The 15,394-nt window shown below is 37.5% G+C and overlaps 1 protein-coding gene across 3 annotated transcripts in view; it reads left to right on the top strand.

Moving 5' to 3' along the window:
* CYFIP1 (cytoplasmic FMR1 interacting protein 1) overlaps positions 1–15,394 on the top strand; it is a 75,045-nt gene that overhangs the window by 34,652 nt on the left and 24,999 nt on the right. For all 3 annotated transcript variants that reach the window (XM_053972025.1, XM_053972024.1, XM_053972027.1), the window contains 7 exons: positions 713–869; positions 1,462–1,558; positions 1,902–1,978; positions 2,075–2,183; positions 2,758–2,877; positions 4,835–5,034; positions 11,764–11,851. In XM_053972025.1, coding sequence (XP_053828000.1) covers positions 713–869; positions 1,462–1,558; positions 1,902–1,978; positions 2,075–2,183; positions 2,758–2,877; positions 4,835–5,034; positions 11,764–11,851 — 848 coding nt within the window. The remainder of the gene's footprint in view (positions 1–712; positions 870–1,461; positions 1,559–1,901; positions 1,979–2,074; positions 2,184–2,757; positions 2,878–4,834; positions 5,035–11,763; positions 11,852–15,394) is intronic.

The following is a 15,394-nucleotide window of genomic DNA, read 5'->3' as shown; positions in this document are numbered from 1 at the left end:
TTGCTGCTGGTCTCCTTTACCCTTGGAGAAGGGGGAGCCTGTTAATACCAGTCATAGTGCTGCTGGGGAACAGTGCTGCAAAAGGTCTTCAGAAGGTCTTAGTGTAAAAAGTTCATTCCTGTTTTAGTTCACGAGCCTTCAGGAAAGGCAGGATTGTACCAAGTGTTTTCTGGAGAGGTGGGAAGAACACCTCTGTGCCCTTGATGGCATCCTTAGAAACTTGTTGTTTTAATCCCTACTTCATGTGTCTGTCTGTCATTTCCTGCCCATCTAATCAACAGGAACATGTGGAACAGTTCAGTCCTCCGTAGGGAGGAATGGTACTGGTAGTTCCAGTGCAATTTTGCCTCCTTCACTTACTGCTTCCCAAATTCAGTGTATGACTTTCTCAGCCCCCAGCTGAGAAATTAAACTAGAAATCCCTTTTTAGTGGTGTACACAATTTTTATGTGTAACTGATAGTCTCTTCCAGTTCCATTCTTTTTTTTTTTCTATAAGAAGGCACCACTTTGGGGGCCAGTGAGGAGTTCAAAACTCTTACAAAAAGTCATGGGATTTACATTTTGAATTTGCTTTAGATTATATGGCCTATGCACAGCTCTAGTGACTTGCACCTGCTTTTTTGTTTTGCATTGCATCATCAGAATCACAGTTGTATTGTACCTGATGTATTTGTATAAGAAGTGTAATTCTCCCTTATTCATTCTGAAAGAAACCCTGCAGCAATGCTGTGATCTGTCCCAGTTGTGGTTCAGGGAATTCTTCTTAGAGCTGACCATGGGCAGAAGAATCCAGTTTCCCATTGAGATGTCCATGCCTTGGATTTTGACGGATCATATTTTGGAGACAAAAGAGGCATCAATGATGGAGTAAGACCCGCTTGTGCTCTTCCACTGAATGATTATTCTTAATGATTGCCATTCCTTATTATAATGTTGCTCCTTTAATTTGTTTTAACATTGTAGTCACTGAGAAGGTATTCCCAGTGACTCAAGTAGTCACTGTGAAGGTATTCTAAACTTCAATAAAATTTTTGTCTTACGTTTGCCCATTTTCAGAGTCTCTAAGTTTTCTTTTTGAAGTGAGTAACTGAAATGCTAAACCTTTCATATCATTGCACCAGCCATGTATTTTGCTCCTTGAGTTCTCCTTACTTATTCTTGAAAGATGTCAAACATAATGTATAGGGGTTAAAGCCTAGTTCCATTTTGATGGACAGCTACATCTAGAAAACAAGTTTTAGACTTCAAACATGTCTACCTTTCCTCGAACTAACAAATATTTTCTTAAAGGAAAAATTGTGATCCTTTTTATATAAACTGAAAAAGGAAAATATCCTGTTTTCGTGAACCACTTCTAGATTACAATATTGACTGGCTTACATAATCTTTACTGCACCATCCTAAGGAATCATGACTTTTGTACACATGTAACTCTCGTGTTTTATTCTTTTTCTTGCAGGTATGTTCTGTATTCTTTGGACCTTTATAATGACAGTGCTCATTATGCACTTACCAAATTTAAGAAGCAGTTCCTCTATGATGAAATTGAGGCAGAGGTAAAGTAACCTTACTTACTGGAGAAATCATCTGTACCTGAGTGTGAAAATCATGCTAAAGGAAAAGGCCTTTTTCAGAGATTCAGAACAGCTGGAGATAACAGCAAAACTGAGAAGACTGAGCAGAAGATGAGTAACTGGTTGGGTGATATGTTGTGAGGAATACTGTAGACCTGTGCAAAAATGCCTCACATTAATGGTGAAAATTGAACTACATCTCTTGTACTGGGAAATTTGGATCTATTAACTTCCTTGACTATGTTTGATAAACAGTGGGAGGTCCTAGATAAGCTCTTTTTTAAATATTAAGTATCTCTAAACATATGATATTTTTCTCCCCAAGGTAAACCTGTGTTTTGACCAATTTGTCTACAAGCTGGCAGACCAAATATTTGCATATTACAAGGCAATGGCTGGCAGGTAGCTATTTCTTTCACTATGAGAGCTTTTCTTCACACTTTTCTGCTCTGCTTTGCTGTTTACTATACCTTAAGCATTTTCTTCCTTTCTTCATAGCCTGCTTCTGGATAAACGGCTGCGTTCAGAGTGCAAGAACCAGGGAGCAACCATTCAGCTGCTGCAGTCCAACCGCTACGAGACACTGTTGAAACAGAGACACGTTCAAGTGAGTTAACTCCTGCCATGTTGTATCTGAGTTGCTTGGCAGCTTTCCAGTGGTGTTGATTTATGTAGGTAGACAAATCTCATTTTGTGCTTCATGTTCTGTCATCTTGGTAGCATAACTGAACACTTGAGATGTGCTTTTTTTGTCACATGAAGGTGTAAATTAAGAAAGAAAACTTAAAAGAGCCTATTTTAAAATAAATGTCTGTTGCACTTAGGAAAATATGAGGCAAATAGGAATGCTATGGGTCGTAGCATTGTCTTCCCAGTAATGTCTTTCACCTGTGTTCAGTATGTCATTGGCATGATGTCATGGAAGCATAAAATGCTGATATAAGTACTTAAATGTAGATGCAATGTGTACTTTTACTTTTTTTGTGAGAATTTGGATGCAAATTGTAGTACCGCGTTTGCTCGTGAATTTATAAATTTTGTCCGTCTGCTTTGTTTCAGTGTGTTTGGGATGCAAGTTCAGAAAGTGACAGTCTGTTAATCTGGGGAGTCTCATAGTCCTTGTACAGTTTGTCTTGTAACCTGGCTGTCAGTTCAAAGCCTCACAGCGTGTTTTCCTTTAGCTCCTTGGCAGGTCCATAGACCTGAACCGACTGATCACTCAGCGCATTTCAGCCGCCATGTACCGGTCCATGGAGCTGGCCATTGGCCGATTCGAAAGCGAGGATCTGACTTCCATTGTGGTGAGTGTTGTGCTGCTGTTTTGCCAGATCACTGGTACACCAGTTGAGATGGAGCAACCCCAAACTTACTGCAGCTGAGGGCCTTGGGAGTAAAGTGTAGAGAAGGCATGTACTCAGAGCTGTGAGAAAACAAGGAAAGGGATCACCTTGCGATTTAAAGTTTTGTAAGCACCCATTTCTGCCCGTGCTTATAAATAAATTGCAAATCAAAAAAAACAGCCTTGTGCTCGGTAGAATCAAAATTTGTTGATTTACTCAGGCAGCTTGATTTTGTAGCATGACAAAAATAATTTTTTTGGGAAGGAAAGAGATCTGACTTGTGCTTATGGAAGAAGAGCATCTGAGCAATATTAGGTATCCTTTTGAGTTAGTTTCCTGATTAAAATGCTAAAAACCAAATTTTATTTCAAGACAGCATGAATTTGACAAGTAAACATGCAGTCAGCAAGGAAAATATCAGGCACATTCAGTTCTGCTGGAATGAAAAATTAAAATAAATTAAAAGTTGTGCAAAAGAGTTTACTGTTGTTCTTTTTGTAATAAGATTTTTATCAGTGACATTTTGTCATGCAATTAACTATCTTGGTTTAATTTCATTCTTTACTGAAGAAAAATCAAATACTGAGACCATAGAGCCTCTTGACTTCTGAATGCTTGGTTTTATAACTTTGAATTATTGAAATGTAATTTTTCTTTGTTATGTGCAGTACACTCTTAGTGGCTGAGTGAACAGAAACCATCAGTGATATGTTCCTTAGGTCACAGGTTCTCATTCTTTGCGTAAGAAAGTGACAGAACCAAGAGCTGTCCCCTTACCATGCTCTTTTTTTTTTTTTTTTGGTTGTTTTGTTTTGTTTGGGTTTTTTTTGTGGGTTTTATTTTTGATTTATGCAAAATATTTTCTGTTGAAAACTGATTGGTTTCCTCAGCAAGAAACTGATCCTAATAGATTAAGTAATCTGTAATTTCTGCTGTTTTTCACAATACTTAAATTAAATTATGGTATTTACAAGACTGAGCTATTTTTTTCTCCTCAAACTGGACTTAGTTCTGTAATAATAATCATAGTAGTTTTTTTCCTTGAACTAACTTGTTCACAGGTTTAAAACTCCTTTGAAATATGGAGCATTAAATCAGAGAAGAGTCCATGGGAAGATAGTAGTAGTTTGATACACAGCTAGAAGAAGACACTGGATATTTCTTCAGTAGGTCACTGCACAATAATCTTTAAAAGCAGTGCTTGGATTTTTTGGAAGTAAAGGTTGTGTTCTTTGTGCTTGGTGTTTTCAGTGTCTGATGTCCATATGGAGTTATTTGATTTTATTTTACTTTAAAGAAATTTCCAAAACAGATAGTAGGAATTTCTTGTCAAGAGGAGAAACATTGTGAAATGCAGTACACATATATAGTCATGTAGCCTGCAGCGAGTGATTTTGTGGATACCTTCACAACATTTGATAATGTCTGATCTGGTCTTTCATTCCATCTTTTTACCTCCTTCACCGGAGTAGACCATGAGAAGGATTTATGGTAAATGTGATGTTAGGAATAACATTACCACTACAATAGTTAGTTCACCAGTTACTCTACTGAGCAGAAATTACTTTGTGATTGCTTGTAAGTAGGAAATGCAGAAAGGTGTTTCTGGCCTATGTGTGACTCTATTTAAATGTTGGAGTTTTAAGTTTTGCTCAGTGGAGGAAGTGTTGGTACAAATCTGTGTTTGATACCTATCTGCATCTGAATACCCTTAAAGTTTCAGAAGGTTTAAGGAACAATCCCAAGAGTACTGATTCTTTCCAGCCCTTATTTTTAAAGTAAGAGACTGGGAGAGGGTCAATTGTTCATTTTGACTTCTTTCTAGTCTTCTCTTCCCTCAAGCTTATTTATGTACTTTGTTCAGTTTCTCCACTTTATTAAATGCATCATTCTCTTTTTTTCCCCTTGTTTTTTGTAGGAGCTGGATGGCTTGATAGAGATAAACAAAATGACTCACAAGCTTCTGAGTAGATATATGACCTTGGACAGCTTTGATGCCATGTTCAGAGAAGCCAACCACAATGTTTCGGCCCCTTACGGCAGAATCACTCTTCATGTCTTTTGGGAACTCAATTATGATTTCCTTCCAAACTACTGCTACAATGGATCAACTAACAGGTTAGCAAGGCAGCTTTTTTATTTGCAGCTTTTTATTTATTCTACCACCCTTTTGCAACTTCCTTCCTAGCAAGTGCTGACAAGTTCATCTCCATTCATTTAGTGTTTTCCACTTCTAAGGCTTTACTTGAAATGAAGCAGCATGAGTCATTTTACCAAGTACTGTTAAATGTATGAAAGCCTGTTATTTGTCCACAATAGAAGGCAAATGGAACCACAGCGTCCAAATTCTGATGTTTTGATGACGTAGTTATGATATGCTGAAAAACAGAGTGTGTCAAAACACTGCTAAGTGCATATCAGGAAGGTATTTTGAAACAGAATCTTCAAGGGTGAGATGACAGAAATAAATTTATATTCCTGATTCTGTGCTAATGTGAAGAAAAAGATTGTTTCTGGAGAAAGGAAGAGTTCAGTATTCACTGTAAACTGCAATTGTAGCCTTTAAGGAGAGTGAGTTATGGAAATAGAAAGAGGAAGGTAGGATCTAAGGTTTGAATGAGGGGGAAGCACAGTGTTCAAGATTTTGCATATCTGTGCTTCCTGCTTGTGTGCTGTTTTTAGGATTTGTGTTACTTTTAGTCTTTACTCAGGTTTTGGTTAAAGCCCCATGAAGTGACAGTAAAGTGATAGTGAATATTGAGCTGTAGGAAGAGGAGGAAGCCTGTTCTCATCTTTTACTGTCTCCTTGGAGAGCTTTCCTTGTCTGACATGTTCTGTGATGGTTATGTTGTATTTTTGATCCAAGATTCTGTCTGCAAAGAAAAAAAAAAAGAGTGTTTTTTTTGTGGTTAAGTTTTACCCAAGAAACTTCTGTTACAGGAATCTGTTTGCATGGGAAAGTTGAATTTATTTCTGAGGGAAGCTTCTGTGCAGTTAATGTATCTGGAGATCAGTACTGAAATATTCAGTGTGCTGTATTAAGAATCATATAAAAATCTTGATGAAATGCTGCTCTTCCACCCATCCGCTTTATTGAAAGGCATTCAGTAGCCCTGTACAGTTTAGCCTATGTTCATCCTGGCTGCAGGGGCTGACGTACTGAAGACTACAGTGCTTGGGAAGTGAGTGTGAGGTGCCAAAGGACATTAGCAGGATCCTGGAGCACTGTGACTTGTCTGTTTTTAAAATCTGTACAAGAATTGAGTTAGGCTCAGCTTGTTGGGTAATTAATTCAGGATAATTAATTTAAGAGATGGTAAAGGGAGCCAGATCTTAGGCAGTATGTGTACCATGTGTCTGATTTCATCACAGAAGTGCTTTGGTTTCAGTCAAAAGCAGCAGTATGGAGAGAATTAATGTATGTGTTGCACATGCTATGCAATGCCCTTTGATATTTTTGGTGAGAGAGAGAACAGGAAGTTTTTAGCCTTTTTATAGTCCTTAAGCATGTTCATTGCTGCCTTGCTGTTAGCATGAACTTTGAATTGATGCGCTCTCTCTGCATTCAAGCATACAGATTATTGAGTGCAAACACAGGAGTGCACTGTGAGGAGCTGTGTGTTTAATGCTTGACTCTTGGTAGGTTATGCCTTGCGTGAAGGTTACGTGTAAACAAGGGAAGAAAAGTAGTAATTAAAGGCTGGAAGAAAGAGAAATAGTTGTGATGAAAAGCAGAGAGGTTACTTGGTGGTATGAGGGGCTGGAGACAGAGTTCCCAGAAAATGTGTCATACCTGTGGCTAGTCTTCTTTTAATATGGTAGCTTGGTATATGAGGTCTTCTTTTAAAGTTAGTGTTTTGGTCAGATTAATTTGTTTCCAGTACCTTTTGAAGCTCTTTTCCCAAGAACGCTTGAACATGATAATTTCATGTATCTGTAGAAACGTTCAACTATTTAGAAACCCTGCAGGTTTAGTTCAAAAGCTAAAGCTCTTAATGCAAAAGTGCTGAAACACATTGCATGTTTAATTATTTGGGACTTAGGAATTTTTTTTTTATATCTGATAATGTACTGAGATTAAACAGTGAGACTGCTATTAAAAGATTTAGCAATTTAATAATTGAAGTTGCCATTTATCTGAAATTTAGTCTCATTAATGCTGGCCAGCTGCACAGACTCAGGGACAACAGTTTGTGGAGGAGGAATGGAGAGATGCGTGAGGGTATCTTTGCAGATGGGCCTTAGCAGTGAAATCCAAGGGTATTTTTAATCCACCTGTTGACCATCATGAAAGAAAGAAAAGAAACCTTTTGGATAGTGCACAAGCATATGAACTGCAGGTGAGGTCAAAGTTGTCTCTAGTCCAGTGTCCTGATGCTGTCAATAGCTATGAAGGGGCTGAATATGAAAACAAGGGAGGCTTAAGGTGATATTTCTCCCAGGAGACATGCCATCCTCTAGCAATGATTAGATGTTTCTGTAAAACAAAAATGCTAGGATGTTAGTGCATTTGTGGCCCTTTACAGGGGTATTTATTTTTCCCCATTGTTTTGTCCTGTCCCTTTTATAAAGCCGTGTGAGGCTTTGGCATTCATTATGTGCTCCTGTGAGGAGTCTGCAGTTAAGCTTGTGCTGCATCTCTTTTAGATGCTCTCAAGCTATTGTCCACCGGTTCTTTTACTGAAAGTGGCCATAAACAGGCGTTTCCCACTTGTTGTCTTTTCTGTGCTGCCTGGGATTGTTTCTCAAGAGCCCTCTCTTGTGTTGGCCCTCAATGTCTTGTCAAGCCTAGTCTTTCCACACCAGGAATATTTGTCATGCTTAGGTCTGCATCTCAACTTTTTCCTTGTGAAGTTAGGTTATCTAGATTCAAATGACTCAAACACTCCATCTTTGTTGCTTTTCCACTGTCTGTAGTGTTCCTTTTTCGCCTTATTTTCTTTATTGTTTCTAAGCTGATCTTTTCCTTCCTTGACAGCTTGTTTTGTATTAAGGACTAACAGAGGAGCAAGTGTGAGACAGCCTTATATTTATTTGAATTGACAATTTTCTGTGCTTTCTTGACACAAATGATACAAGCTTCTGGAGACAGTAGTCAAACTAGTAGCTTCATCTCCTTTAACACATTACCCAAATCTGTGTTCTTTGGTATAAATTCATGTGTATAGCACTCTTCCAAATGCAGTATGACATGTTTCTTCCAAGGGTACAGATTTGTCACAGAAGGAACAAAAAGACCAGCTTTTTATTTTTCTCTCCCATTTCCTTTTGCGAACTCACTCTCTCTCATACTGCTTTTGAGACTGGTTTTCAGAAAGAACAGCTGTGTCTTCTTGTGTTGCATATACTCTGACAGTCACTGTTCAGAAAAATTTTCAGCCCTTGCACATAGTGCTGGAGCAAACCCGAAAAGTAGCAGTGAAAACCATCTAGTTTCTGCTACCAAGAACCAAATGGTACAGGGATATAGGTTCATGCAAAGTAGGGGTGACTGTAGTCAACTACCTTTCCCTCCTAAAAAGGCAACCAACCAAAGTCTTTCTGCCAAAAGGAAAAGTGACAGCAATGGGTTGGCAATGGGTTGTTACTCGATCATGCAGTATTTTCCTTGCTGTTTCCTCTGTTCTCTCCATCTTGGCATCTGTGTTTAAGAAGGGTGAGTCAGATCTAGTGTTCACTGAGAGGGGGTGTAGGGCTACCGTTAGTTCTGCTAGACAGGAGAGACTAATTTGACAATGCTGGAAGCAAAAAGTCTTCATACCAATTACACGGGGAGGTGCAGAGGAACACTTTCTGTAGGAGCAGGGTGGGAAGACTGTCATATCTTATTACTTCTAAGATGAAGCTCAGAAAGTTTATGCATGATGTTTGTTTGACCTGGTGCCTGCAAGGCAGCAGGCTCATTGACCAAAGCAGTCTCTTTCAGTTATCTCCTTAAACAGATTATAGTGAAATCATAGAATCATTTAGATTAGTTTGTGGAGTGCTTACTATGAACTCCTTCCTGGTAGGTATCACAGAAAAATTAATATTAAATGATTTGATCCCTAAAACACTTACTTTGGGGGCCCATGTTGTCCTCTAGCAATTCACTTGCAAAGCTTTGGTAAGCCAGAAGGCTTTTCATCTGCTTAATCTACTTTGACTGCTTACAACCTGTTCTGATTAAAAAGGATAAATTGCTGTGAGATCATCAACACTGATTAAAAATGAAACTGATTATCTTGGAGTATGTTGAAACCTGTATCCTATCAGTATCCAGAGGAAAGTAAAAGTTTGCTTAGCTTTAGCTTTGATATTCAAAGAACTTCAGTCTTCCAAAGAGACATTCCTCTTTCGTGGAGGAGGAGCAGAAGGAAACCAACCAGCAGAATGTCAGAAAGAAAGCACACACACAACACACATCGACATTGAAAAACTTTGAAGAGCAGTAGATGATGCTGAACTGTAAGGTTTTCATAAAGCCCTTTGCTTTTAGGGAAGAAATTTCTAATACTTACCTGAATGATATGTTGGGATTAGTCACATACCTTCTAGGATGATGCACTCTTCAGGCTGCTGTAGCTTCAATCTTGGACATTGCCTCTCCATAACTTAACATGTGACTATTATCTTTTGCCCCTATTTCCTTACTCTTTTTCTTCCTTTCTTGGCCTCTTTCACCCAAGACAGTATAAGCAAGTGTGTTTGCTTCAAGTCTTTAAGAAAACTTTAAGACTATTTTGCTACTACTCTGAAACATTAGAGATGGAGAAACCCCCAACATGCAGAGGAGCACTAGGAAACGCACAAGAGTTACTTGAGCATTTACTTGCACTGACTGGTTTGCTCCCAGACACCAATTACATTGTAATTGAGATATATACACACAATAACTTTTTGATAAGTCTAAGAATTATAGTTACAGCTTCCAGAGTCATGGGATGCACCCACTTACATGTTGAAACACTCCTCTCCTTGTGAGCGTTTTAATTTAGTAGGAATAAATCAGCTCTTGCCAAATATGTCTGCACATTGAAACCCAGTCTTATCTCAAATTACATGGTATCTCTTATGATTTCATTTTAGAGATTCTCTTAGGGCTTGAAAATTGATGTCAGTTTAAAAAGGAGTGGGATTTGGAGGGAAAAAAAGGGGGGAATAGAGTAATCTCTGGCACTGTCGTATGTTGCAGATTACTTTGAATTCCATCAAATGTTTGCATCATCTCTGGTAAACTCATTAATGAAGTATCTGCAGAATACAGATTCAAGTAATCTCTCTCAAAGGAGAGTTTTCAGTTTCTGTCTAAGTGAGAGAGAATGGGAGAAACTTGCAAACTGAGAAAATATAAATGTAAGGAGATCTAAATAATATAGTATCAAAAATAATGCATGTAAATAATGTATTTTCCCTCAAAAGCTTTAAATGCAGCTCTTTCTGGACTACAGCATGTACAAGTATTTTTGGGAAGAATGGCTAAGCTATGTATGAACAAGTATCTGTACCTCTTTTTGAGAAGGTTAAAAATGCAGGAAATATTGTTCTTAAGTTATAGATTCTGACAGGAATGATTCAGAAATAAAACACAGTGGAAGTAATTTTAAGCAACATGGTGTAATTTATATTGTTCTGGATGAATCAATTTTTGATTAGCATGGCTGTTTTTGTTTTTCGCTAGAAGATGGATAGATTAGAAATAGAATGTCTCTTCTTTCTAGGAAGAATTAATAATGAATAATTAATTTTATGTGCTGATGAAATGTAAATACTTTAAACAAAAAAGATCAAGATACAATTATATTTTATGATATTATAGTGTAAGGCAAGTTTTCTTTCCTGAAACATTTTCCTAGATATGTTTGTTTTGCTCAGATATAACTCAGACCAGCCTGATACTATACAACCTTTTGATGTACACTTCTTAAATAGCTATTTTGCCTCTTTGTTGTTCATATACAGCTTTGCAATATTTATCAAGAGATACTTCTTAGTCAAGGTAAAAAATAAAGTAGCCATCCAGCTTGTAAACACTCATCCCCCAGTAATTTTCCTCTGTTTAGTGAAGTTAAGCAGAATCAGAATTGTAGTAGATATTGATTAACCTCTTCCTGCACTAAAACTGCAGTGCTGCCAAATGTGTATTACACAGTCAACAGGGAACATCAAGGGGAAAGATTTGTGATGCTTGTTCACAGGAGAACTGGGAATGGTCCTTCAGACTCTGGTGCCCTCACTTGGGATGGCTGATCCTGTCTTTGGCAGTGCTGCATACCTTTGTAGCTCTCTCACCATGCTCTTAACAGTATACAAAGATAAAGCGAAGCATGATTTGTATTGGTACATGCTCACACTGAAGTATGATCAAACTTTTGAAACATTGATTTTGCTGCAAGGATTATACCCTTCCTCATGGCATTTTTTTAAAGGTAACATCTTTCTCCTGATGTGAATTTTGGGGGAAAAAGCTCCGAAACATTAAACAGAAATGCCATGTTCCTCTTTGAAGACATACTTCTTTCTCAAGGACTTAATTTTGCAAGCACATTATGCCCTGTGAGAGGCTATTGCTACTTTGTTAGTTAATTCCCTGTTTGCTGGCCTGGGCTAGTGGTGAGGAATATTTTGGGATCCTTCACACTGTGGGAAGAACAGTAATTGTTGAACTGCAGTATGATTTGTGTCCATGCTTTTGGGCAATTCAGGCTGTGTGCTTCCCCAGTTTCTACTAGGGCTGAAAGGCTGCTGGTCTGGCTTTGGTTGTATATGCAGACAAAAGCAGTCTTCTACAGGGTAGGGTGCATTAGGTGCACACCTGCTCACCTAAATATAAATAATGAATTCTTGTTTTTATTTTTTTTTATATAGATTTGTTCGGACCGTGCTGCCATTTTCTCAGGAGTTTCAGCGTGATAAACAGCCTAATGCACAGCCACAGTATCTCTATGGATCAAAGGTTGGATTTAATTCCCTTTATCTTTATGGTTTGCTAATGTTTAAATGTATCTTTTTAACTTATAGAAACTATGGTATATGAAAGTTCTTAGAAATGGACTGAAATACATTTTGTGTGTATTTTAAATTGAACATACACTTTTTTAAAGACTTTGCTGTGAAGCTCACTATATGTTTCAGCCAAAGTGCAATTGATTAGTCTGATGTGTAGTCTTACCTGACAAAGCTAAAAATAAGCCCTTCTCTCAACTGACTTGCATTGTTCAGTTGCTTACAGTGGCAGAGCAGACTCAAAGTTTAATTACTCATTAATTACTCATCTGGTGAAGTGAGAACAAGAGCCTGCCTTGGGCGCAGCTCTCTCTTGTTCCAGTGATGAAGACTGTGATGACAGAAGAAAAGGGAATAGATAGGGAAAACTGCTTCAGATGTTATCTGACTTAAGAGGAATACAGATTCTGACCATCTTAAACTATCAGTTACCTGACTACTTCAATTAGTTTTTTTTTAATGTAATGTTTCTTTGGACTCTAGAATCCCAGAGCTGCAAACTCATTGTCATGAACTTGGTGTTTTGGCCATCTCATCTTCTGTATTAGCATCATATTTCCTGCTTTGCAGTTAGGTGGGCTGGGAAGGTTTGTGCAAGTTTCCAATAGAAGGGTACGTGATGTGCAGTCACATACTCTGTCCCTATGGCAATCCCCAATACTGAGGTTGGAAAGGAGCTTGTGTGGGTGACAGGCTGGAAGAGTACTTGGCACAAGAGAACAGCTGTGGGCTACCCAAGTGAGGAAAGTTAGCCTGTACTGACAGGACCAATGCTATGCTTATGTGTGATAGATTTGTTCTCCCTGATCACTGCAGATTTATTTTCTTATTCTTCAGAAGTATTACTTGTGTCTTAATGACAATTAAAGACATAGTACATTAACATATATTTGCATCAGAAATATTGATCTACTTCAAACAGCAGTAAAAACCAGCAAATCATTTGGGACTATATGACAAGGTGTCACTCTAAATCTTGCAATGTTTTCTTGAATATCAGGGTGGCAAGCTGAAGTATGGAAAAGAGAAATGAAAATATAAGGATTAAATTAGAGGATGGACAATAAAAAAGCTTAAAATTATTTATTATTATTTAAAATTACTTAAAATATATACTCAATTATACATCTAATTTATGCAAGTGAGCTGTAAGTCTTATGGGTGGCTGCTCTCAGTATCTACCTCCTACTTAAGCATGAACATAATTAATCCTTGTCTTACTCTTATTTTCTGCACATCATAGCATAGTTGTATGGTGCAGTTTCAACCCAGTAATCTAGGTTTTGAGATATCTCAAGAGTTACAAATTTCAGTGCTAAAATATCTGCTGCATTTGTAAAACTTCCATGCCTTTAAAATATAAAGGAGGTAGAAAAGGATTTACATGTCTTAATGTGGAATGTAACAGCTGACTGTCTGCTCCTGTAAATAGTGTTTTATGTAATTGTTCTCCAAAAAGGAACAGTATATTATAGGAAAATTGAATTTTCTTACATTAGAGTTATTGTGTTCCTTACTATTTTAGGAACTGACCAGACGCATACAGCAAAAACCTGACTGAATTTCATAGAGATTGCTAACTTAATTTACCTAAGTGATGATAGAGTGGGGTGAGTGACAGAAGATTAACTGGGGAACACTTTTTTTTTATCAGTCAGGTTACATTATTAAAATGAGTTTAGCAATCTTCATACTGAGAGCTATACATTCTCAGAATTCTTGATTATTTTTCTATATGAGCAACAGCAATCAAGGGGGCAGGTCTTACTTGCCTTTCTGGGGCAAATTTCATAACTAGATAGGCCTATATTAGAAAATACTCATGACTCTCTCTAGTTTTAAATCTTACCAAGAGCATCTTTTTATTCTTGAATTAAATGTATTTTGAAATTGAGGATATCTGAATAGAGTTTTTAACATTTCTACTTTATATAGCCAGTAACAGATAGGAATTCTTACATTATAGAGGCTGCACTACTACAGGAGTAACTAAAGAAATTTTTTGTTTGTGTCTCAAAGCATTCACATATTCCCAGATATTTCTAAATGGATCAAAGCATCTGGTCTATATTACTGTGTCTTGCTAACTTAGCACAGAGAGTTGTAGTAACATTCTCTTTAGCACCTAAAGTTTTCTGAGTGGTATCTTCATGTAATTATCAAAACAAAACCCCACAGGTACACCTTCCTTCTTCTGGTTGATATGGAAGCAGAGCTGTCAGGTGGGAAGGAGCCAGCCTGCAAAAGCTCTTTAGTCTTTTAAGTGAGGTGGGTTATTTTGAAAGTTTGGTTGAGCATGATCACTGAAATCCCTTTACTCAGGTAAAGTATGTGTAGAATTAATGATATTAATATTAGCAGGTTGGAATTCAGCAACATTGGGTGAATGCATTAAATATTTTATAATATACATGTAAGAAAGTATCTTTTTTGGGGACTTGAACTAACTTTCCATTAAATACTTGGTTCTACAGAGGTTGTGTAGACCAGAATTGAAGGGCTTTCTTTCTGTCTTATACAACATTTTTCCAAATATTGTCATGTTTTTATGACTCTGGCATTTTGTGGATATTAACTCATTTATTTTGTGAAAAATACATGTTTGAAAGGTACTTCTCACTGTGAATATAATGGTTTTTATCTACTGCTGGTGCACAAATTAAAGTCAGTTTGCACTATGGTGCAACTTGCTATCAGTTTGGTAATCACTTGGAATGTTTGCCCCGTACTCAATGACTGTTAATATTGAGTGGTGAATTACCAAATCTAATGCAGAATTGCCTGAGTGAACCTGAATTAATCTGTAATAAAACTTTCTCAGCAAGAAACAAAGACTCATGTAGCTCTGTGAGCATGTGATGACATGAGTTTTTCAAAACTAGAGCAGAAAACAGATTACACTCCGCATGAATTGCTCATTTGCAGCAACTGCAAGATGGTCCATTGCTTGTGAGATGATATAAATGTTTATCTTAGTAGTGCACAGTAAACTCTGTGGGTGGAATGGTTTTATATTTAGAGAAGGTAAATCCCTTGGGGAGGCACTACCATGGTAGCTCTTTGCCTTCTCAGTCAGATATAGGCATGTCTTTTGGTTATATGTGTTTGTGTATAAATAACAAAATGCAGTAGGTGAATTGCCTCAAAACTGCTTTAAGCAGAACTGCTCCTTGTTCTCAGTGTGGCATGTACATGTGTATATAACATAAATGTGTGTCTGTATATGTATTGGACTGCCTTAAAACCCACATAAAGAAATGAACATGCAGAAAAGTAAACAGGTTTCCCAGAGCCCAAGATGTTGGCAGAGATTGACTGCGTGTCTCTTGGCTTCATCCCATTAATATTAAAATAATATTCTCTTGATGAAAACCTAATCAGAGAAGTGTTACTGTTAATTTGATTACAAGATAATTTTAAAGCATTTTCTCTGTCCTCGCTACTCAGGCACCCGTTTATGGCACTAAACCTGTTGTGTTGGCTTCATGCTCTG

The sequence above is a fragment of the Vidua macroura genome, chromosome 2 (genome assembly GCF_024509145.1).
Source record: "Vidua macroura isolate BioBank_ID:100142 chromosome 2, ASM2450914v1, whole genome shotgun sequence".
NCBI classification, from domain to species: domain Eukaryota; kingdom Metazoa; phylum Chordata; class Aves; order Passeriformes; family Viduidae; genus Vidua; species Vidua macroura.
Note: the sequence above shows the minus strand (reverse complement) of the source record. Positions and strands in the feature narration are given on the sequence as shown.